The sequence below is a fragment of the Lynx canadensis genome, chromosome X (assembly GCF_007474595.2).
Source record: "Lynx canadensis isolate LIC74 chromosome X, mLynCan4.pri.v2, whole genome shotgun sequence".
Taxonomy (NCBI): domain Eukaryota; kingdom Metazoa; phylum Chordata; class Mammalia; order Carnivora; family Felidae; genus Lynx; species Lynx canadensis.
The window spans coordinates 109,676,095-109,701,638 of record NC_044321.2 but is presented as its reverse complement, the minus strand read 5'-3'; the positions used below and the strand labels follow the sequence as shown (position 1 = coordinate 109,701,638).

Here is a 25,544-nt window from a genome sequence, read left to right as displayed (position 1 = left end):
TCAGGGAACGGCCACCTTAGAGGACACATGACCCAGTGCCCATGTATTCTGTCAGCGATACGCTGCACCTATTCTAGAACAGACCTGTGGACTCAGTGGCAACAAGTGAAGTCGAGGTTTCCATAGACCTAAAAGAAGGTGTGGAGTCTAGCCAGATTGTCTCAGGAGAGGAAGAGAGTAGTGAAGGCACAGTGGCTGGGCAGAAGCACGGAGCTAATAGATCGGGTGTGGTCAGTTGCGGGAGGTGAGCTACTCATTTTGCTAGAGGGTAGAGGTTGAGACACAGTCTTGGAGTTGGCAGTCGCAGTGGTTCTGGAAGATGCCTCAGGGGATTTGGAGCCGTATAGGCTGTTACCTGTGAGTTTACCAGACACAGGGAGAGAAGTTGGGAAGCCAGTGCCGATGCTGCCCACTGCAGGTGTAGGGGTGGTTTCGGGGAGTGCGGTGCGTACGGTAGCAAAGGATGGTGTTGTAAAGTTAGTGAACGAGCCTGTCGACGTCCTGTCAGAAGTCAGAGATGTGGGCTCTGACAGCTTTACTGTAGAAGAAGTTACAATGTGAGGAGTACTGGATACAGTTGACAGTGGAGAACCCGAAGGGAGAGTGGATAAAATCCAAGCCAGCGTGGGTGAACTAGTAGCCTTTGAAAGTATGGATCCTGAAGTAGCACCAGAATGATTCGATGGGAGTGTGGTCCCAAGAGTTACGGATGTCGCTGTTTTCTCAAACGTGTGCTTAGTATCAGCCAAAGTGATAGGGATAGATCTTGAAGATGTTGATGAAGGGCTGTCAGACATCCCCAAGGTGGGAAGAAATCCTGACGTGGAAATTGATGGCTTTGCCATAACATCTCCAGATATAAGACCAGTCTGAGGGGCTGCGAATGTTGACAAAGACCCAGGAACAAGGTATGGAATCTCCGTTTCCGTCTTGTGGGGTGTAGGTACATGAGTACTGGTAAAAATTGGAAATTGAGAACCTTTAGCTGTGGGTGGGTTCCAGGAAGTCATAAGCAGAGGTTGGGTGTTACTAGGTGTGGTTCTTGTTCCCAGAACTGGAAATTCAACCATTTGGGAGGTAAGAGGAAGAAAAGTCTTTGGAGTGGAGAATTTGGCTTCTGTACGATGAGGTGAAAAAAGAAGTGATGTCAAAGAGGGTGGAGTTGCAATGGATGGAGCCCACGGAGAGTACGAAACAGGGGTCTTCACAGATGTGGCGCCTTTTGTTGGTTCAGCTGTTGAAGTATTTTCTGACCAGGAAGTCTTCTTTTCTGTATTTGAAGAAAGGTAAGTGGTGGCTTTGACCCTTTTTGTGTGTCCAGGAGTGCTCTTAAAGCTAGTGAAAGACGGGGACACCTGAATACTCGAGGAAGTATGGGGATGACCTGACGGAGTAGATGAAAACTCACTTTCCAGGGCATCAGTTCCAGAAGAAGTATTTGTGAGAGCTGTTACTGTACTACTGCTTACAGGAGACAGGGAGTCCTCGGTAGTCCCAGGTAATATGCCCAGAGTTGCCGTCTCATTTTGTGATGGCTGATGGGTTGTTGCCAGAAAGGGTGAAAATGTGGTCTTTGGAATGGAAGACATCGCTTCCGTGTTCCTAGAACTGAGTAGAGAGGAGGCAGTGGTGCCTACAGATGGAGAGGAAGAGGATGTAGGTGTGATCCTGGAGGACACCTCTGTCCCTTCCGAAGTAATGAAAGCAGAGGAAAACAGCGTGCTTTTTGAAGCAGGCCTAGGTGCGACATCCAGTGTAGATGCCGGTACGGTCACGGTAGAGGTTTTCCCAAGAAGTACCGTTGGTACATTTGGAGCAGAAAGGGCTGTAGTGACCCCATCAGTAGAGACAAGTGTAAAAGTGGCACCAGACGGTCCGGTTGTAGAAAGAGACAGGAACTCGGGGGAGGTCTGTGTGCTTTCAGAAATGGGAGAGGCGCCTGAAGTCAGCTCCGTTTGAGTCTTAGGGGGAAGCAAGTTTGAAAGAGATGCGTTGGCGTCTACAGGATTCGATACTCTGGTTGTCCCGGAAGTGACGGTAGACATTTCTGGAATGTGAGCATCTCCTGTGTGGCTTGAGAGAGAGGTAGATGTAGTCTGTATACTCCCAGAAGCGGGAGGTGAAGCTGAAATCCTGTCAGGTGGAGTTGCAAGTGGGAAGTCTGAAGGTGAACGTGTTTGATGGGTGGAAATTGCTGGGCTCTCAGCAGCTCCTGTATCTGTCATTTCCAAGGATGAAGTACTCTGGGAATCTGAAATAAAAGGATTCTCCGCCGGGGACATTTCTGTCCCCTCCATAGTTCCAGAGGTGTTTCCCAGGGATGTGGTCATCTGCTCTTTGTCAGAAGGCAAGGTAGAAACGTCAGTCACTAATAGGGTGGGGACCAGTGTGTTTCCAAGATGCGCTGAAGATTGAGAAATGTGATCATCTACTGAAGTACTAGCCTTATGGGCAGACGTGTCTGAGGACATGGTCTCGTTAACAACAGAGGTTTCTGTGGTGCTGGTCGCCAAGCTAACAACATCCCCACTACTGCTGAGAGTGTGCAGAAAGCTGAGAGCGTGGGTGGAAGTCTCCTCCACTTGAGATACAGGTCGGGTCGTCACTGGTGTAAACCGAGTTGAGATCACACGGGTGGAGGACACAACAGGAATGTTGTCAGAGATGGACTTAGAGCAGACAAGAGTGGGTGTAAATGGGGTTACTGTGTCAGCCGAGGTGAGGCGATGGGTGGTCTCAGCCTTAGTTGCCAAGGGAGTGGGAGGTCTCCACGAGGGGACTGGACGTTCTGTCAGAGAGAGGACTGTCGCGGGTGTTTTACTGACGGCGATCACTGTGGCTTCTGAAGTGGTGTGAATCGAGCGTCCGTGTGTAGGCATGCCGTGGCTGGTTGCCGAAGCAGTCTGGCCCAAAGGTGACACTGAAGCTGTGGCCACAGGAGCTGATGGCACAGGGGTTGCTGAGGAATGGGTAGCTGTAGGCTGCGGAGGCAAGATGCCAGCAGGCAAGGACATAGCTGTCATGTCTGTAGGGATAGTGGCAAAGCTGGTCCCCAAAATCCTTCTGGTGGAAGCGCCCAAGGGTTCAGGGAATGTCTGTGCGCTCCCAGAAATGGGAGATGGGGTTGGATTCCCCTCAGGCGGAGCCTCTGAAGTCCGATGTGCTGTGTAGGTGTGGGTGGAATTAAAGATTTCTGTGGTCCCATCGTATGAACTCTTTGGTGTGGTCTTCATCGATTTCGTAGAAAGCCAACTTCCTCTCACCTCAGTAGTTGCAGTTCTATTCTCCAATGGGGTAGTCAACTTTTCTATATCGGGAAAAGGGGAAATGGCGACAGAAGCTGTTACCCTTTGTGCAGATTCATCCGTTGCTTCCGGCATTGTTGCAGATGGAGGACGCTCAGTTGTCACTGCTATAGTTGATTTTCCCTCAAGACAATGGGCAGCTGTTTCTTTCCTTGTCACAGTAGCCTCATATCTTTGTGTTTTTGCAGACTCTGCTACGGGGGCCGTTGTCCCTCCACATGCAATCGTACCACTTGTCTCTGTTAGGATGGTCTCAGAAGCGCTCTCCCCAGTAGAAAAATTTGGTTCAGTGTCAGCAACGGTAGATGCACCTACTGGGGGAGCAACTGTCTCCCTTGGCGTTGAAAGAACCTCACTTCCAGCTGCTGTAGACATAGGGGTAGTTTTTAGTAGGAAGGTGGTAAGTTTAAACTCAGGCAGTGTGGTTACAGATGCGGGTCTTGAAACTGTGGAGAAGTTAACAAACAACCACGAAGCCGTCGAGTTGGATAGAGCTGTTGTGTATCTGTCTGTAGTACCATCAGCGGTAATAATAGCATCGGCGACAGGGGTAGCCTCACTTTCTGAGGGTGCTTCTGGTGGGAAACCAACAGGACTGGTTGTGGACGAATGTTCTGCATTAGAAGCACTCCCATGGAATGCTAGTGTCAGCAGGGTCTGGTCTGGCCTGGAAGCCCAAGTGGCTTCACCGGTGGAGAGTAGTTGGGCACCGTCATCAGTTATGGATGTGGGACCAGACTCATATGCCTTGACTGTGGAAGCTGATCTAGTAGAATTCAAAGAGGGCATGTTTCCACCATCTGTGGGGGTATTCTGGGTATGTGTCGGCCCAGCTGTTGTGGGGGGGAGCACAGTTTCAGCCACCGTGGCGGCAGGTGTGACTCCAGGAGTCGAGGCTGGATGTGTAGTCTCAGCGTCACTAACTGTCTGTACATCCTGAGCTCCGGTGAATGGAGAGGATGTCCTGAAAGAAAGGGCCATAGAAGAGGCCTTTTCTGGTATGAAAGTAGATATCGTATCCTCCATTCTGGGTGAAGAGACGTCCTGGAAATCTATAGATGTCAATTCTGCCTCAGCTGTTCTTGGCACAGGCATCATCTCAACGGGCCTCGTTGGGAGTGGTTTTGAATGAACTGTAGATGTTATTTCTGTGTCAGTTATTGCCAGTGTCGCTGCTGTCCGATTTCTAGGAAATACAGAATGCCCTGGAGCAACTGTGGAGATGAGCACAGACCCGGGTGGGAATGCGGATACAGTCCCAACATGAGTAGCTGTAGCCGGAGTCTGTTCCACCGTGGACCGAGGCACTGTTCCAGCATCTGTAGATGTAAGAAACTCCTGGCTAGCTGTGAAGATAGAAAGTGCCTCAGTACCTGTGGATTTCTGCTTGGGCCAAGATGTTGTAGATACGGGTGTTGACTCAACAGATGAGAATGCAGATGTTGTCTTCATAATGGCCGACTGAGATCCAGTCACTGAAGTTTTGGGTATAATTGAATCCTTGGTAAATCCAGATGTGTACGGAAAATTAGTAGCTGCAGTTTGAGGAAATGTCTCAGTAGCAATGGCTTCAGCCATTTTTGTTGTCCCGGTGCTCTCTGAAGATGGGGATTTAGTTATTTTCATGGAATTGGTGGTAGCGCCTGTGGAGGTACCCTTGGTAGGCAGAGTGATGGCTGCTGAAGTTGACAAACTGTCTGCCGTGAATCTAGCAGTCCCCGCTACGGATGTCTTTAATAATTTGGGGGCAGTCACTGTTTCCAGAAGTGGAGACGTTGTATTGGAATATGATACGGTTGCATAATCAGTTGCAAATACAGGCGTGCTTTTAAACATCATTGTAGAAGAATATACTGTCTCTTGCGGTTTTAGTCCAGTAACTTGGGATGGAGTTGTCACATCTATTTGCTGAGAAAGAGTTGTACTCATTTCTTGAGTTGTTATATTTTCATAAACAACTGAAAAATGAGAAAGCACGTGTTACTTTGGATTCGGCTTTGGAAATCAGAGACAATTCTGTTAGAAAGAGCTCTATAATTTTTTCTTATATTTTTAAGAGGAGATAAACATGTGATATAATCAAACCACTTGACTACTTGGTTTTTCTTAAGATAATTTTCTACTTTCTAAAATCTCTATATTGTTCTCAAAATGCCCTGGTTAACAAGTAGAAGGACATCCATTTCATAGTGTCTCCATTAAAAATTGGAGGCACCGCTAAAGGAGGGATGAATGCTAGAGTCACGTACTGATTAAGAGGTTTAGCGCTGGGAAATTCACCAATTTCTTGAAAGACACAAGTGATCAAGACTCACTTAAGAAGAAATAGGTAACTTGAATAGTCCCATATCTATCAAAGAAGTTGTACTGTGTAGTTAAAAGTCTTCCCAAAAGGAGGGACAGCTTTGGATTCAAATAGATGTAGTTTTAAATCCTGGTGCCATCATTTTTCATTATGTAACCCTGAACTAATTGCCGAACCTCTCTGTGCTGCAATTTCCTCCTCTCTAATGTGAAAAAATAACACCTACCTTATAAAATTGTTTTGAGAACTGAGCTAATGCATATAAAACACTTAGTATAGCACCTGGCACACGGTAAGTGCTCAAAAAGAAATTTAACTGCCATAAAGGAAAGTTTCAGACTTGGTCAAATTTCTGTTACTCTTCTAAGCTGTATAGATTAAAGATGTTTTGATCTGGAACCTCAAGCTTAAACTTCTTGAACATGCACTACACACACACACACACACACATATTTGTCAATAATGTATGTACATATATATAATAAATTTGTATTATGTACATTCCAAGCATACACAAAAATAGAAATGTCAAAAGGATATGATAAAAATAAATAGAAATAGAAGCTTTATAATATCTTCTTCCTGCACTCTGATGTACTGTCTGTGTGCCCGCATAGAATTGTGTACCTCACTTTGAAGACCACTGGGGCCCAGATTTTATCTCAATTCAAGTGAATTAAATTTAACAAGTATTATGAATGCTATTCTGGGTCGTGTGAGAAAGAAGTATATAGCTCTCACAGCATGATTCCTTCCCTCAAAGCACTCACACTTACATTAGAAAAGTCTTATATTACTAAAATGTTTTTAGACAAAATATAACATAACATTTTTAAACAAAACACTGAAAACAATAAAAAATAATAGTACAGTGTATAATAAAGTGAACAATTTGGGGCGCTGGGTGGCTCAGTCAGTTACGTGTCCAACTCTTGATCTCAGCTCAGGTCTTGATCTTAGGGTTGTGAGTTCAAGTGCCGTGTTGGGTTTTGCACTGGGCGTGAAGCCTACTTTAAAAATAAATAAATAAGGTGTGCCTGGGTGGCTCAGTCGATTAAAAATCCGACTTCAGCTCAGGTCATGATCTCACAGATTGTGAGTTCGAGCCCCGTGTCGGGTTCCGTGCTGACAGCTCGGAGCCTGGAGCCTGTTTCAGATCCTGTGTCTCCCTCTCTCTGTTCCTCCCCAACTCATGTTCTGTCTCTCTGCATCTCTCAAAAATAAATAAATGGGGAAAAAATTTTAGTAAATAAACAAATAAATAAAGTGAACAATGGAATATAACCAGGTTCCAAATGTCTCTGAATTGCAGTGGGAGATCAGTGCAGTGAGAGATCAGCACAGGCTTCAAACTAATGAGGAAGCTTTCTTCTAGAAGATGTTGGCCTTTGAGGAATGATGGGGTTTGGGTAGAGAATCAAAGGCACGTGGCAATGAATGTGGAGGCAGCGGAAGATCAGTCTAGCTAGGAAGGAGTATGTTGGGTAGGGCTGGGAAAGAATGTCAGACTAGGATGTAACTTGAAGGGGAGGGTGGAGAAACAGGTAACAGAAGATAATGTAGCAGCTTCCACACACTCACTATGAGCCAAGCACTGTACTAAATGCTATCCCATTTCTTTTTTAGTAGTTTTCTTAAGTTTATTTATTTTTCTTAGTAATCTCTACATCCAACGTGGGGCTCAAACTCATGACCCCGAGATCAAGAGTTGTCTGCTCTTCCAAATGAGCCAGCCAGGCACCCCATGCTATCTCGTTTAATACACCTAACAACCTTATAAGGTGGATATTACCATTACTCCCACTTTAGAGGTGAAGAAACAGAGTATTGGCAACTTTACACGAATTGCTCAAGTTCACAGTTCAGACCAAGGTCTGTCATCCATGCTCTTAAGCACTCCACCCTTGGAAAGGATGTAGATTCTTGAGTGAGGAGAATGAAATGAATAAAAGTAGTCTTTAAAGCAAATGACTTTCGTGGCGGTGTACAGGATGGGTAGGAACAGGAAGGCACTGAAAGCAAGGAGATTCTTTAGGAGGCTGGTAGGGTCCTATTCCTCACCTCACTCCCATCAACTCTGAGCCAACCCGACTATCCATCGCCTCCATACTTGCACTTGAGAGGTCAAGCACTGCTGGCCGTGGTCACACAAGGGGATGAATTAGTGTTTCTATAAATTCCTGATCACCAACCCCAAATAAGCCTCTCACACTGCCCAGCCACCCTACTATTTTCTCTGCTCAATTTTTGCTACTACTCTCTACAATAACTATTTGAAGCCTTCCTCATTACCAACCTCTGCCCCCTCGCCCCGTGTTTATTCCGTAACTGTGCCCCTTACTTCATAGGACAAAATAATTGAAGTGATCAGAAACTCAGCTGTGCTACTGTCTCAGTTATCCCTCACCGGCAGGTATGGCTCCTTTTCTTAAGGAGCCTTTCCTTCCTGATTTAAAACATATTCCAGTCTCTTGTAATACAAAATAAAAGCCCTACATCGGGGGCGCCTGGGTAGTTCAGTCGGTTAAGTGTTCGACTCTTGATTTCGGCTCAGGTCACGATCTCACAGTTCGTGGGATCGAGCCCCGCATCGGGCTCTGCACTAACAGCGAGGAGCCTACCTGGGATTCTCTCTCTCCCTCTCCCTCTTCCCCTTCCTCCCTCTCTCTGTCTCTCCCTCTCTCTCCCTCTGTCTCTCAAAATAAATAAATAAACATTGAAAGCAATAAAAGCCCCACATCCCTCTACAGGTACTGCCCTGTCTCCTTCTTCCCCATCACATCCACTTTAAAGAAAGTTTATCTATACTGGCTGTCTCCACCCTCCCCGGCTCCTTTCTTTAGCCCACACTGAACTGGGTTTTTTGTCATCATTCCACTGCACAACACCCACTAAGGCCACCAATGGCTTCCATAAGGACAAATACTATGGATACTTTTTCAGTCTTCATCTTACTTTACCTCTCGACAGTTTTGGACAATGTTGACCACTCCCTTCTTCTTAAAATACTCCTTTCATCGATTTCCATGACATAACATGCTCTTGGGCTTTCTCCTACTTCTCTGGCCACTCCTTTTCTATCTCTTTTGCAGACCCATCCTATTTAACCCAGTCATTAAACATTAGAGTTCCTCAAAGCTTGGTCCAAGCACCTCTTCTCTTCTCACCCTGTGGTTTCTTTCTTTCTTTTTTTAAAAATATTTATTTATTTTTGAGAGAGAGAGACAGAGCGTGAGCTGTGGAGGGGCAGAGAGAGAGAGGGAGACGCAGAATCCGAAGCAGGCTCCAGGCCCCGAGCGGTCAGCACGGAGCCCGACGCGGGGCTCGAACTCACAGACTGCGAGATCATGACCTGAGCTGAAGTCAGACGCCCAACCGACTGAACCACCCAGGCGCCCCCTCACCCTATGGTTTCTTCACACACCTCCATCTTCCAGTTTATACCTATACACAGATGAATGACAAAGTTGTATCTCTCGACCGGATCTCTATTCTGAGCTCCACATCTGTATACCCAATTGCTTACTTGACATCTGTTGGCTATCTCATTAACCCTTCCAACTCAATATGCCCCAGTTTGAACTCGGTCTTCTCTCCAAACTGGGTCCTCCGTCAGGACTCCCTCAGTGAATGGCATCATCATGCGTTCAGTTGCACAAGGCAAAATCCTCTCCCTCTGTCTCCTTCTTTTTCTCTCTCGCCTGCCATAGCCAACCCATAATTTTGTCCTATAACTCTTATCTCCCAAATAGCTCTTGACTCCATCTGTTTATCTCCATCTCTATCACTTACCACCCTGACCAAACCCCCATTGGCCTCTCACCTGGACGACTGCACAGCCTCCCACCTGATCTCTGCTTCTGCTCTTGGTGCCCCTCCAGTCTCTTCCATAAGAAAATCAGGGTGATCTTTTTTGAAATGCAGATTTGATCATCTCTCTCTCTCTCTCTCTCACACACACACACACACACACACACACACATTTAGCTCCCTTTAGTGGCCTTCCATTACTCCTAGGATTAAAAACAAATGTGTTTCTTAATAGAGCTTATAAAGCTATACACAGTTTGGCCCCTACCTACCTGTCCAGCCCCACTTTGCAGGACGTTTCTCCTTTGTTTCTTGGGCTTCGGCCCACCAGCCTCGTTTTAGTCCTCCAGTATTTGGCATTCTCTTTCCCACCACAACACCACCCCCTGTGCTGCTCCCTGTACTTGGAATGTTCTTCCCATCCTTCTTCATTCGATTAACTTCTCCTCATCCTTCAGATCCAAGCTCATGCATCACTTCCTCAGGGAAGACTGCTACCTCCCTTCGCCTCCAGGACTGGATCAAACCAATCTATTCTAGGCTCTTATGACAGCCCGTACTTCTTTTTCACAGTAGTTGTCACATCTGCAGTTTTACACTGGTGTGTGCTTATCACTACTGTCTGTCTTCCCCACTACACCATGTGGGCAAGGACCGCCTCTTTCTTTGCTCACCAGTGTAACCTTAGTGCCTGGCATAGGGCCTGTCACATGGCAGGTGTCCAGTAAATATTTGCAGGCTAACTGAACAAGTGGATGTCGAGGGGTTGGAATGAAATAAGTCATGTTGGGATTCCTAAAGGAAGAATTGACAGGTTAGAGTAACGAAGAAGCTTACGAGATGAAGAGGACGGAAATCTCAGAGAACCCAAATTTTGCTTTTGGGCAACTTGGAGAATAGCAGTGATACTCATAGAAAATAGGAAAATTGGGAAGGCAGCCTCTCTCAGAAGAAAAATATGCAGTTCTGACTTGGGTAAGTGGAATTTGGGGTGAAGAACATCCACGTGAAAATGGTGCATAGTAAAATTCAAGACTGAGTCATAATTTTTCTCTGGTTCAGATCACCCAGAATGAAATCATGCATATTTACCATTGGGAAGTTAGCATTTTGAATTTATCCACCTGGGAAGCCTATTACTTATGATGTAGAAATAATTATGGTGGGGTAGACAATCTACTAACTTGTCTCACTGTCTTGAGCATTAAAATTACCTTTAATTTGCATATATAGAAATTCTGAGATGTGTGTAGGATGTTCTTTAGGATTTTGTGGTCATTAGCAAGTGGAATGAATGGCAATCAGAAGTCTGCAACTGACTGTACAGTCAGAGTTGACAAAAGTCACACATGTATAAAGTCGCCACACACATGTATAAGGGGAAAAGTCTACGTTATATAAAAAGCACTCTCCCACTTAATTTTCCAACATTGTTTCGATGATCAGAGATTCGCATTCTGTTAGGCCCCATCGAGAAACTGCTACACTTCTACAGCACAATATTTATTTCAAGCTTTCTGCCTTCAAATTTGTCCGTAACTACAAGCAGAGGGAGAATTGTCAGGGTTTTTTGGTTTCCATTTTTGCAGATGGCTTTACCACAGCCAACTGGCTTAGCAAAGCTGTTAAAGTGTCACTTATATCACATTTGAGGAGTGTGGCATCCCAGAGCCTGAATCACTCTCTGTGAATACACTAATTGTTGAGAAAGAGTACACAATTTCCAGTTCTTTACAAATGATTCATGATGGAGCTGCATTTACTTTTTAGGAAAACAATAAAATACTGAATACCGCAGAAGTCCAAGTTATCTTCTTTGATGCAATATTCAAAAAGCACCGTTACAGGAGTCCTGATGAGTAACAGGAAACTCTTTCAGAACACAGAGGATGGGAGTTAGGTATGATATTTTTATCTGAAGAGGGCTGAGCTATAGATGTTAATTGTTATTAACACTTCCAGTAAGCGTCTCAAAAGAAACATAAAACTTAGAAAAGGAAAAACAGATGAATTGAACAAAATTGTCAAGCAGGTGGCATTTTAAGTACCAGGTATCTCTTGGAAAATAATGCAACTTACATCACTTCACTCGAATCCGAAGCCTGGATTTATATTTCAGCAAACCTCCCATTGAATCTTTGAGATGAGAGTTTTTTCCCAGAGGGATTAGTGTACCAAGTTTTTCCTCTAGTGTCTTTATTAACAAATACTCAAGTCTTCCTTAATTAAAATCACAGAATCTTTTTTTTTAATGTTCACGTATTTTGAGAGAGAGCACATGAGCAGGAGAGGGGCAGGGAGGGATTCAGAGACAGAATCCAGAGCAAGCTCCACACTCGGCACGGAGCCCCACTCGGGGCTTGATCACGTCACCGCAAGATCCTGACCTGAGCTGATATGAAGAGTCAGATGCTTAACTGACTGAAGCACCCAGGCACCTCCAAATCACACAATCCTAGAACTAAGTCTTGGAGACTGTATTCAACCACTTCATTTAGATATTAGGCCCAGAGAGGTACAGTGCTGACAGGATGAGATTTCCACAGATGAAAAAAGTAGAGAAGTAAGACAGTACATGTCAGTGTTTCAAGTATCTAGTACCCATAAGTGCATGCCCTCAATTTACACAGAACCACCACAAACCTAGGAGAATGAAGAGACTCTACCTTAAAAAAAAAAAACAAGGAAAGACAAACTTAGATAATAAAAGCCAAGTTCTGCACATGCTGAATAGCTCAAGAATAAGCAATCATCCAAAATAATGAGACATAAACCTTAGAAGAGAGTATCACTGTGCTAAACCAAAACAGAAAGGTGCCCTTGCAGGCCTGGGCATTGAAACTCAATGGGAGTCCCAAATTATAGCCATGCCCTGAAACAATACCTGCCTTGAAGAATCATTCATATTCCAAATAAAGGCAATCCAATCAAACGTCAATAGCTTTTTAACCAAGATTTATAGGAATTAAAGATTATTTCAAACCCCAAGTCTGTCAATGAATTACAGTGGGCTAGAGAGATGTTCAACTGATACAGAAAAAGCATTTGACAAAATCGCACGTCCATCCGTGATAAAATCCCTTGGCAAGTTAGGAACGGACGGCATTTATATCAACCTGATAAAGAACATAACCAAGAAACTTACATATAAAATCAACCATAATGGTGAAAGACTGAATGTCTTCCCTCCAAGACTGGGAACAAGGCAAGAATGTCTGCTCTCACCACTTCTAGTCAACATACTATTGGAAGCAGAGACATTCCAGTAAGAAGAGAAAGAAATAAAAGGCATTGCAGGAACGCCTGGCTGACTCAGTAGAGCATGCGACTCTTAATCTCAGGGTTGTGAGTTTGTGCCCCATGTTGGGGGGTAGAGTTTACTTAATAAAAAAAAATTAAGTCATTGAAGATTACATGATTGTCCATGTTGAAAATCCCCAAGGAATCTTTAAAAAAAAAAACAAAAACAAAAAACTCTTGAAACTTAGAAGTGAGTTCAGCAAGGCTGGATGGTACAAAATGAGCACTAAGCCAAGAGTTCTTAGACTTGACACCAAAAGCATGATCCACAAAAAGAAAAACTGATAAATTGGACTTCATCAAAACTAGAAGCTTTTGCTCCATGAAAGCCCGTGTAAAAAGGATCTTAAAAAGCAATCTGCAGACTAGGAGAAAATATTTGCAAAACATATATCCAACTAAGGACTAGAATATATAAAGAATTCTCAAGATTCAACAGTAAAACAAATCCAATTTTTAAAACTAGGCAAAAGACATGAATAGCTCACTGAAGAGGATGTACAGGTGGCAAATAACCATAGAAAAAGGTGTTCAACATCATAAGGCACCAGGGAAATGTAAATTAAAACCATAACGGAACATCACTACACACTACCAGAATGGCTAAAATAATAAATAGTGACAACACCAAATGCTGGCAAGTATGGAGAGAAAATGCATAACTCATCCATTGCTGGTAGGAATATAAGAAGGTACTGGCACTTTGGAAAACAGCCTGACAGTTTCATAGAAAACTAAACGTGCGACTACCATACGGCTCAGCAATGACGCTACTGGGCATTTGTCCCAGAGAAAGGAAAATTTGTGTTTACACAAAAACCTGTACACAAAGACTGTAGCAGGGTGTGGTGGGGGTTTTTTGAGGGGTGGCTATAGCCAAAACCTGGAATCAGTCCAAATGCCCTTTAATGGGTGAATGTCTAAACAAACTGTGGAAAATCCATACCATGGAATCCTACCCAGCAATAGAAAGGAACAAACCATGGATACACACAACCTGGAGGAAACTCAAGGGAATAATGCGGGGGGGGGGGGGGGGTGCAGAGCCAATGCCAAAAGGTTACACACTGTCTGATTCCATTTATTAACATTTTTGAAATGACAAACTTTTAGAAATGGTGGACAGATGGGGGGTTTTCAAGGGTTAGGGAGGTGGGGAGCAGAGGGAAGTGGGGAGAAAGGCAGGAGAGAAGTGGGTGTGTTTATAAAGGGCAACAGGAGGGGCGCCTGGGTGGCGCAGTCGGTTAAACGTCCGACTTCAGCCAGGTCACGATCTCGCGGTCCGTGAGTTCGAGCCCCGCGTCAGGCTCTGGGCTGATGGCTCGGAGCCTGGAGCCTGTTTCCGATTCTGTGTCTCCCTCTCTCTCTGCCCCTCCCCCGTTCATGCTCTGTCTCTCTCTGTCCCAAAAATAAATAAAACGTTGAAAAAAAAAATTTAAAAAAAAAAAAGGGCAACAGGAGGGATCCCTGCAGTATTGAAAGTGTTCCCTGCCTTGACTGTGGTGCTAGATGCACAAATCAACACAGGGGGATAGAATTATGTAGAACTTAATACACACAAATGGGTACAAGTATTAAACTAGAGAAATCTGAATACGGTTAGCGAGTTGTATCGACATCCACATTCTGGTCGTTATGCTATAGCTTTGTAAAAGGTTACTCTTGGGGAAAACAGAGCAAATTGTACAAGGGATCTCCAGCTGCATGTGACTCTACAGGTATCTCAATTGAAAAAAAAAAAAAAAAAGGCAAATGCAAAAGCCCACACCGTGCAGGTAGTTGAGTGATAACTGAATGTCCATTCCTACTGGAAGGACGACAGAAGCCATGGAGTCTGGCCTCCATCTTTGAAGGGCTTGCAAACATGTTTTGCCACATTCATTCTGTTTCCACTTGTGAACAAGTGATCATTTGCACAAATGATTTGCATGAGCTTTGGTATTTCTGTATTAAAGTGGGGATAATCCACGCTAATTCACAGGGGCCTGTGGGCTTAATTGCCATTTGCTCCTTCACTCTAGACAAAATTGTATTATTGTAATCATTGGGAGCCAGAGAACAGAGGTATAGAGTAGCTGAATATTTATGAGGCATTTTGTTGCAGGTGTACCTGCCAACAGAATATTAAGTAGAACATTTGCTAAGGTACCAAATTCTGCTTATGATTTGGGTATATCACCTCATATTAAATCTTTGTGGTTTTCTAGCCTACATATTGCATCTGGTTTTTTCTTCCAATCACGACCTTTGGAAATATAACTCAGAATGTGTTTATTAGATTTGTGAGAGATAATAGTGACCAGAAACTGCTACAGACAGATCTGCCCATGGGGCAGAAGAAATACAAAACGAGCATCTTTTAAGATGATGACAAAAATATACGTTTCAAAATGGTGTCTGTATTCAGTTTCCAGGAAAGGACATGAAAAATGAATCCTGAGACAGGGAGAGAGACAGGTGAAACCTTCTATCTCTGAATCTATAGGAGAACGTCACCCTGTGCAGGGGAATACAAATAAGGAAGTTCAAGGAAACTACAAACAGCCTCTGCTTACCTTTCGTGATAAGAAAACGAGGATATCCCAGAGACTTGATATACAAGGGCCAAACCAAATTGCCTTTTAGCTAGTAGAACCCATCGCTATGGAACCTTTCCTATCAGAGCTGATAATTGCTTAGCGGGCTTAATAGTGGGCCAAACAAAGGCCTCAGAAAGTGCATGAATGATATAATCAATCTCTGCACATTCTAAGAATGGTTAGTTCACAGTAATTCTAAAGCAGCTGGAGCATTAGATCTCTTAATAAACCTGAGCAAATCAATAGCTCCACCGATACAGGGGCTCTGAGTTTCGATACAGTGCAGCTTTCCCGGGATGGGCTTGGTTCATGTTACTCCACTCTTTTCCAAGGGGATTTCTCAACTCCATAACCAGGGGCTCATTTCATCTGAGCGCCTTTGGGAAGACTCTTCGTCTTCGTACATTCACAACTCAGAACAAATCCTTTGCCGGATCATGTGTCTGAGCTAAGATTAGGCGATTATACTCAACATAACCTGGAGAGGAAATTCAGGTTGTGCTCAGTCCCTAATGGTCACCTCAAGAAATTCCTGTCACCAACCATTCCTTTTTAAAACACTGTAGACTTTGTCACAGCTGAAACCTGGAAATAACTTCAAAGTCCTTCAAAGAGAGGTCATCGAATAAATTATAGGAGACCCTTACTCTCTCATACTAACCCACACCCTCCTCCCAAATAATCAGGCAACTCTATGTTCTGTATTTTCTGATATGGGAATGCCTCCAAAATATATGATTAAATGGATTTTTAAAACAGATACGAAGACTATGCACATAATGATGATCCCAGCTGTGAAAAAGAAAAACAAAGACTATTTACAGGTAAACCAAGCTTTACATTGTGTCTGCAAGGATACAGAAGACATTGTTAACATTCATCACTTTCAGGGAGAGGCACTTAAGGCAAGAGGTTGACGAGAAAGGAGGCTTTTACTTTTTTTTTTTTTAATTAATTATTTTTTTTAAATTTTTTTTTAACGTTTATTTATTTTTGGGACAGAGAGAGACAGAGCATGAACGGGGGAGGGGCAGAGAGAGAGAGGGAGACACAGAATCGGAAGCAGGCTCCAGGCTCTGAGCCATCAGCCCAGAGGGAGGCTTTTACTTTTAATTTATGTCCTTACTCATTGTTTGAATTTTTACCAGTGTATCTATTGCTTTTACTTTAAAAAATAAATCCATCTTATGGGGCGCCTGGGTGGCGCAGTCGGTTAAGCGTCCGACTTCAGCCAGGTCACGATCTCACGGTCCGGGAGTTCGAGCCCCGCGTCAGGCTCTGGGCTGACGGCTCAGAGCCTGGAGCCTGTTTCCGATTCTGTGTCTCCCTCTCTCTCTGCCCCTCTCCCGTTCATGCTCTGTCTCTCTCTGTCCCAAAAATAAATAAACGTTGATTTCTTTAAAAAAAAAAAATAAATAAATAAATCCATCTTTTAAAAAAATTTTGTGGGAATGCAAGCTGGTGCAGCCACTCTGGAAAACAGTATGAAGGTTCCTCAAAAAACTAAAAATAGAACTACCCTACGACCCAGCAATTGCACTACTAGGCATTTATCCGTGGGATACAGGTGTGCTGTTTCAAAGGGACACATGCGCCTGTTTATAGCAGCACTATCAACAATGGCCAAAGTATGGAAAGAGCCCAAATGTCCATCAATGGATGAATGGATACAGAAAATGTGGTATATATATATACAATGGAGTATTACTCGGCAATCAAAGGGAAGGAAATCTTGCCGTTTGCAACTATGTGGATGGAACTGGAGGGTATTGTGCTGACTGAGGTCAGTCAGTCAGAGAAAGACGGAGATCATATGACTTCACTCATATGAGGACTTTGGGAGACAGGGAAGATGGGCATAAAGGAAGGGAAGCAAAAATGATATGGGAACAGGGAGGGGGACAAAACAGAGGAGACTCATAGATGTGGAGAGCAAACTGGGGGTTGCTGGAGGGGTTGTGGGAGGGGGGATGGGCTAAACGGGTCAGGGGCACGAAGGAATCTACTCCTGAAATCATTGTTGCACTAGATGCTAACTAATTTGGATGTAAATTTTCTTTTTGGATGTAAATTTTAAAAAATAAAAAATAAAACGAAAAAAACAAAAAAGAATTTTTGCTACTTAATAAAAAAATAAAATAAAATAAAAATAAAAATAAAAAAATTTTGTAATGTTTATTTCTTTTTGAGAGAGACAAAACACGAGTGGCGGAGGGGCAGAGAGAGAGGGAGACACAGAATCCGAAGCAGGCTCCAGGCTCTGAGCTGTCAGCGCAGAGACCGATGCAGGGCTCGAACTCATGAACCGTGAGATCATGAGCTGAGCCAAAGTTGGACGTTTAACTGACTGAGCCACCCAGGCACCCCCAAAAGAAACCCATCTTTTTTTAAAATTTTTTTTTAATGTTTTTATTTTTGAGACAGAGAGAGGCAGAGCATGAGCAGGGGAGGGGCAGAGAGAGAAGGAGACACAGAATCCGAAGCAGCCTCCAGGCTCTGCACTGTCAGCACAGAGCCCGACGCGGGGCTCAAACTCACGGACTATGAGATCATGACCTCAGCCGAAGCCGGACGCCCAACCGACTGAGCCACCCAGGCGCCCCAAAAGAAACCCATCTTGATGAATAGTTAAATTAATAAAATAGCTAGTAAAAATGGTAAATCAATTTAAATTGCTAAAGCTTATGTTCTTTTCCCTTGCAATTCTACTTTTACTAATGTGCCCTATGAAATTGCTAGCCCACGTATAGCTAGATGTACGTACAAGGAAATTTATTACAGCATTATTTGTAACTGCAAAAAATTGGAAGCAACTTAAATGTCCATCAGTAGTGAGTTAAATAAATCATAGTACATCTATACAATGGATAAATGCAGCCCTAAAAACAGATGAGGTTGATCTAAATGTACTGATACATCTGTGATAATATTAAGTTAAAATACATCAAATGATAAAATAATATGTATGTACGCATATATTATTTTTGGTTTTTTTTTTTTGAAAACAAAACACACACGCACAAGCACACATTATAAATCTATAGAAAAAAATCTAAAAGAATAGATACCTCTGTGGAGAGGGTGTGGAGTAGGTTTTACTTCATATTCACGTACTTTGTCTTGTTTGAGTTTATATTATAGTAAACTCCATATAATAAACAACCATAATGTATTGCATTTGTAATTTTTTTTAGTTTTTCTTTGTTTTCCTTTTTTTTTTTTTTTTGAGAGAGAGAGGGCTCAAGTGAGCGAGGGGCATAGAGAGGGAGAGAGAGAATCTCACAAGGGGTAGAGAGAGGGAGGGAGAGAGAGGGTTGGCGGGGGAGAGAGAAGTGGGGCTCACCCAAAGTGGGCTTGAACTCACAAACTGAGATCATGACCTAAGCTGAAGTCAGACGCTTAACCGACTAAGCCACCCAGGCACCCCTATTTTTTCTTCTTCGAAGTAGGCTCCATGCCCAACGTGGGGATTGAACTCACAACCCTGAGATCAAGAGTCACATGCTCTACCAACTGAGCCAGCCAGGCACCACCTGCATTTGTAATTTCTAAAACCAAAGAAAAGATGCTTAAAAATGACTCCAAAATAAAATTACTAATGACTGGCAACTTGCTGTTGTTATTATTTATCACTGTGTTGTCTAAATATTCCAGAGACATCTCCAACTATAGTGAATACTTGCTTATTAAGTCCAGGTAGGGTTCGTGGTTTTCAGGAAATGTTCCTCAAAAGCCTTGTTCTCATGAATATATAAATATATACATATATAATTTATGTGTCAATAGATTTATTGAGATTTGTAACCTAGCAATGTGCTCATTAAAATTTATTTGTTAAAGGTCATCATCCTTCTATGGACCATAAATACCAGTTTATTAGGCAAAAGCTGAAGCTAGGCATGTTGTAATCACTCCTATTTATTCATGTAATTGCCCCCTTTTCCCCATATGTCATGTGGCCAGGACGGAGGTAGAAATTCTGTGGTGTTACAGCTCCTTCTGTGGTGAGCTGCAGCCAGTAGCCGAATTGCCCCAGGTGGGTTATTAGCACCAGCAAATCCCTTCAAAGGAAGCTTGTAAAACAGTGGTCATAATCTTTTGGGGGCCACAGACCCCTAGACATAGTCCTGCACGGTGCGGGGGTGAAAGAACACGAGCTTTGCAACAGGACAAATCTTTGCTCACATCTCAGCTCCGCTAATTTAATTGGTGACATCAAGCAACTTACTTAACCTCTTTGAGCCTCTCTTTCCTCATCTGTAACATGCCTGGTACAGGGAAAGAACTTTGTAAAATGTAGCAATTTATCAAAATACTTTTGAATATGATGGAAACTATAGACTTCGTCCTCAGGAAAAAAGAATCCATCTTGCATTTTTAGTATGTTGCATGCAATTTCAAGGGCTTTGCCCACCCATCGAGGCCATTCTGGACCTCTGGACCCCTGGTCTAAGGTTTAGAAAGAACATTTGAAGAAACCTGAATAGTAGAAATAATCTTTTCTACTCCTTTTGCTGGTTGTCATTTCAGATTGTGTTTTCTTTTCCTTTTTGTTGTGTTGGATTATTTGTGTATTATGCCTATCAGGACTCAATCAGACCAAGAAGATAGATTGTACATTAAAGAGTGTACAACAGAGCAAAGTAAATGGGGGTTGTCTAGCACTTTAACGCATCAGTTAGATTTAGCAATTTACCAACAAAGTGGTAGAAAAGGTCATGGCAATTCACTAGCCAGATTAGGTTTTCAAAAACCACTCCTGAGCATATGGATTTAATAGAGCCATACTTCCGGTTCTTTAGATCAAAGATAAAGTTACTTTAAACTGCTTTGGGTGAGCTGTTCAGGCTTAACCTGCTAGTCCTTAGCTCCTTTTTGTAATCAGAGCCAGCTAGGACTATTCTCTTTTATTTCCAAGGCTTCAGAAAAGAGAAAAACCAAATGCCTTCAGGTAGTCACCCAAAGGAATAGCAGTCCTGTTCCTTTGCTTTAGTCTGATCTCCAAGAAACACAGAAACCCTCTGGAATGCGCCTCTGCCATTAATTCAAACAGTACCCAGACCACTGGTGAAAACGTATCTATATAATCTGTGAGAGCCTATTAAGCATGGGTCTAGCCCTCATTCCCTTGATACCTCTCCCCCAAATCCATAAGAATCGTCAATAAAACCTAAAAATGAGTGAACATTTCAGGAAATGAGAAAAAAAAATCCCATCTGGATGCTGTTATCACTGACTTTACCCACACTCAGGACCTGCTACTGCTGAGGGTGGAAAAGATTGGATTTGAGGGGAGAATGGGGTTGTACAGAGAAAAGCAACCCTAATTTTCTCATCGAAATTGGAAAGAAGGAGAAAAATAACATGCGTCATTCCAAAAAGCCAGTTTTGTTACAAGAACTCCATCCCAAACAGTTCTCTAACATCATCATTGCTCACAAAAGAAAAATGAATTGGTTTATAAATCCCATTGCTTGCTAAAAAGGACCCAGGACTCCTTGGTAAAATGGCTGATTCTTGAGCTTAGCAGAAAAAGTACAAGATGAGCCTATAACATCCTGTTGTGCTGAAACTAAGGAAATACTCAAAAAAAAAAAAAAAAAAAAAAAGCTGGGAACATGTCAAAAGGACACAAGAGCCGGATGGAAGGACTCCCACTGGCCAAAAGAGGGCCCATTTGAACATCAAAATAGGTGATAGCAACAGATTGTAACCCATCGAATAAGGGAAGAATCCATGAGTTCGTGTTGGTATAAACACATAAACAACGGAAGGAATATATAAGTAAATGTGGAAGAAGAAAACACTCTCCCTTACAATAAAATACGAATACATGTTGAAAAACAATGGAGTTTTAAAAATCATCACTTTGCAACCAAGTCACTGAGGCAAGAATCATCAATAGATGTAAAACTACTGGGTGAAAGTTTGATAATAATGGGATGTTTACATAGCCTCCAGATATTCCCCCTGGAAATTAGTTAATTACAAAGGGGAAAATAGGAACTGCACAGTGGAGAAATCTAGAATCATCGTCAGAATCAAATGATCATCGCCAGTAATGGGAAAAATTGGCATCATGAAAGACAGGAAAGGACTAAGGATCTGTTCCAGATTCATCTAACGAGACGTGGTAACTAACTGCAATGCATGATCTTGAATTGGGTCCTGGACCAAGCAAAACACAGCTATAAAAGAAATTTGTAGGATAATTGGTTAAATTTGAATATGGAGTATGAATTAGATATTCGTGCTGTATCGGTGTTCCACAAAGAGAATGTCCTTATTCTAAAGAAGTACACACTGAGATATTTTGAGACATTTAGGGGTAATGAGGCATTATGTCTGCAACTTACTCTCAAATGATTAAGAAACAGTGTGTGTGCATGTGCGTGTGTGTGTGTGTGTGTGTGTGTGTGTGTGTGTGAATGGAGGAAGAAAGACAAGGAAAAAGAAGAATAAAACGTGGGGAAAATGTAATAGTGAATGTGGGTAAAGAACATATTGAAGTTCTCTGTCCTGTTGTAATTTTTCTGCAAGCTTGAAATCATATCAAAATAAAACACACACAAAAAAGGAAAGAAAATAGTATTTGTCCTACATTAAAAAAAAAAAAAAAAGATGACAAAACGGTGGCAACCGTGGGCCCCTCTGAAGAAAACAGAGCCTTGGCCAAGAGTGGGTCATCTAGAGCAGCAAGCAGACGACTGCATCAGCACAACCCGTGCCTAGGAGGACAATTCAGGAGTTACTCACAGCAGCGCAGTCTCATGTCAACAGTTGGGATGATCTTGTTGATGAGCCAAACGTCTTCTTCCCAACTAACTACGTTTCCACCCAAACACTTCATAAAGTCCTCATTTTCCAGGACGTGGTCCCAGAGTTGAAAGTAGTACAAGCTGCCAGCGAAGCCAGGCAGTGGGCTTTTAACCTGGCTGTCCCAGTTCTTGAGAAAATGTCCTAGAATCAGAGTCCCATTAGGTGTCAGGCTTTGTGGTTGATCCATCACTACCAGTATCCTTTCTGTATTCAGGAAGAGCTCTAATCTGCCCTTGACACCATCCCATATCAAGCAGATCGTATGCCACTGAAACGGAGTCAGTTGGTAACGGATATAAAAAGTCCTCCCCGAGTTGGACAGTATTAGCTGCTGATGGTCTCCTGCAAGTCCAAGGTCTACGTCTTCTCTGCCCAGGAAGGTGTTATTAGTAATATAGGAGAAGGCCATCCAACCGCTTGATTTGTCATCCACGAATACCAGGTCAATGCATGCTGTGAATCGACTGAGTTCAGGAACCGTGTTGGTCAGGCTCACGTACGTGTCAGCTCTTCCATAAAAATCCAGTCTTTTTCCTTTCAGTGAAAGTGCATCTGTCCAAATTTGGGGATAGGGGAAAGAGAAAGCAAATGAAATTTCGGTAACAAAAATTCAATTTTATCATCTTTGGCCACATAGTCATATCCAGGTTACACAATACCATTATGAGTCAATACTGCTGCAAAACAGCCCAAATAACGGAGAGACACAAATCATCTCTGTTTGACATTGGCATGTGACGTTTTTGGGCAGAAGAGTTTCTTCCTAATTATATTTTGCCTGCGCTAATATGAAAAGTCAGATTAGTGTTCCCACAGCACACACCAGCTGGACATTTCGAGGAGGCAGCTAGAAGTACGTAAGTAGTTGGCAGGGAAGAGGCCAAAGAAAAGGCAGCTTGGACTTAAAATTTGCTGCACATAATCTTCGCTCGTGTAATCAAAAGATAGCTATTTCCATCTACCTAACTGCCTTATTATATTCATGGTGCAACAGCAATTTATTTCTCCAATGCCTTTTCCTGAGCCAAATTACTTGATTTATTCTGTCTCTGGAGACTGCGTCTCGCTGAAGGCACCGACAGGGGCCCGGAGGGTGACCAGGCGGACAATACCGAAGCTTCAAGGCTTCTGTCTGCACTCAGAAATAAGATAAATGGCACTGCCTTGAATGTACCCCAATTCCCCCCTTCCAGCTCCTCACCAAGGGAGCTGCGTATCTTTAAGAGGTTCCAGGGGGCCATGGACCCAGTTACCACTGGCTCTGGAGTCAATGAGCCTGGGTTGGAATCTCAGCTCTGACATTCATCAGCTGTGTAACTTTGAACACGTACCTTAACCTCCCCATGCCTCAACGTTTGCCTCAATAAAATGGGGAGTCAGGGCCCCAGTATGCAGGCACAACTCGGGCCCACCGTTCACATTATAATCTACGCCAGATAACACCCCTATCTAGTGACCTTACAAGCTTGAAGATGGAGTGAGATGATGCATGCCAAGCCCTCTCAAACATTGCTGAAGAACATGGCCATCGGTAGTCATTTCGTGGTCGATCTGGCAAGATCTATGAAAATTTAAACTTGAGCGTGCCCTTTGCCTCACAGGAAGCCATTGGTGAATGGTGACAGTATCAGCGTTACAAACCTCACACCCCAGGCCACGAGGCAAATACCTGAGAATTGGCAAATATCAGCCTAATTCCAGCCCCAGCACGGTACCTGACAAACCAAAAAGAGCTTTATGACAGAACAGAATTCCAACCTCCCTCTGCATTAGGGATGTGACACTGGGACCGCCACTCTACAACTGACAGCGTCCTCCCAGAACAGCACACTACAAAGGCTGGCAGGAAGTGACCGCTTCCCTGCTTCTGGAAGATGTCCCCAGATGAAAGCTTCTAGGTATTCTCCAGCCCTACAATATTCTCTCGCCCTCCATTCCTCCACTGACGTCTTTCAAAGGCAAACAAGTACGTGCCTGCCCACACGCACGCATGCGCACACACGCGCACACGCACCCCCACCCCCCCACCCCCCGCCTCCCGCCATGTGCCGGAACCCATACCATCCACCTGCCAGTGAGCTATTTCTGAACTGTCCATGGTGGATGAGCAAATGTTTATTTCTATCCCTGGCTTATGTGATTATATTATCTTATCATCTTTCATGTGGCTAATAAATCTAGAGGTCATCCCACAAGGCGATAATCACTATGAAACCCAAATCTCGGTTATGGTTGGTTAACTGCTTTTCTGTTCAACCCCCCAAAATGACGTCAAATACAACGTTTAAGAACAGGTTTTATGATGAGCATAAATCTCCAAGGCTCATTTGTCCTTTAAAGGAGAATGTATCATAATCCCATATTATCTACAGGGCCCCTCCTCTCTGCAATATACTCATATAAAGCCAGTTGCCAAAGGACACGAACATGCAACATAACTACATCGGAAACATAAAAAGATGGCCCCTCGCTATTTTTGACACACAAGTTACAACAAGGAGATAACCATTTTTACCTCTTGAAATGATAGCACTTTAGACTGAGAATAGCCAGCATTGACAAGCTTGTGAGGAAACAAGTCATTTTCATACACTGTCGTGGGAGCACCAATTAGTACGATCTATTTCTTTAAGTTTATTTATTTTTCAGTAATCTCTACATCCAACGTGGGGCTCCAACTCACAACCCTGAGATCAAGAGTAGCATGTTCCACTGACTGAGCCCGCCAGGCGTCCCAAGCATGTGGCTCTTGATCTTAGGGTTATTTATAAGTTCGAGCAACACGTTGGGTACAGAGATTACTTTAAAAAAATTAAATCTTGGGGCGCCTGGGTGGCTCAGTCAGTTAAGCGTCCAGCTTCGGCTCAGGTCATGATCTCACGGTTTGTGAGCTCGAGCCCCGCGTCGGGCTCTGTGCTGCCAGCTCAGAGCCTGGAGCCTGCTTCGGATCCTGGGTCTCCCTCTCTCTCTGCCCGCCCCCCCCACTCTCGCTCTGTCTTTCTCTGTCTCTCAAAAAATTAACAAACATTAAAAATTTTTTAAAAATAAAAATAAATAAAATCTTTAGGGGCACCTGGGTGGCTCAGCTAAGTGTCTGACTTTGGCTGAGGTCATGATCTCATGGTTCATGAGTTCGAGCCCCACATCAGGCTCTCTGCTGTCAGCACAGAACCTGCTTCAGCTCCTCTGCCTCCCTCTCTCTCTGCCCCTCCCTTGCTCATACTTGCTCTCTCTCTCAAAAATAAACAAACATTTTTTTAAAAAATCTTTAAAAAGAAAAAGAAGGCTCCTGGAGGAGGATCAATGTTTTTTAGCATATTCACAAAGATGTTCAACCAGCACAATAATTCAGTCTTTTTTTTTTTTTTTTTTTGTAAACTCTACTCTCAACTTGGGGCTGGAACTCATGATCTGGAGATCAAGAGT

At 43.3% G+C, this 25,544-nt stretch overlaps 1 protein-coding gene and 1 non-coding gene across 2 annotated transcripts; both read right to left on the bottom strand.

Moving 5' to 3' along the window:
* Positions 1-741: 741 nt before the first annotated feature.
* Positions 742-24,216, bottom strand: ADGRG4 (adhesion G protein-coupled receptor G4). Its single transcript, XM_032592084.1, has 4 exons — positions 24,180-24,216; positions 22,056-22,670; positions 2,016-5,263; positions 742-786 (listed from the first exon to the last, which is right to left on the bottom strand). The coding sequence occupies exons 1-4, from the start codon at positions 24,214-24,216 to the stop codon at positions 742-744; spliced, it is 3,945 nt and encodes a 1,314-aa protein (XP_032447975.1).
* TRNAK-CUU lies at positions 18,755-18,827 on the bottom strand. The gene has a single exon. It is a non-coding gene; the product is annotated as a tRNA-Lys (tRNA).
* Positions 24,217-25,544: the final 1,328 nt, after the last annotated feature.

Coding starts and splice junctions, on each gene's coding strand:
- ADGRG4 (XM_032592084.1), bottom strand. CDS start 24,216: ATGGACAGTTCAGAAATAGCTCACTGGCAGGTGGATG. Junction 22,671..24,179: donor AGCTCACTGGCAGGTGGATG/GTATGGGTTCCG, acceptor AAATTTGGACAG/ATGCACTTTCACTGAAAGGA. Junction 5,264..22,055: donor TGACATGAGACTGCGCTGCT/GTGAGTAACTCC, acceptor CTCATTTTTCAG/TTGTTTATGAAAATATAACA.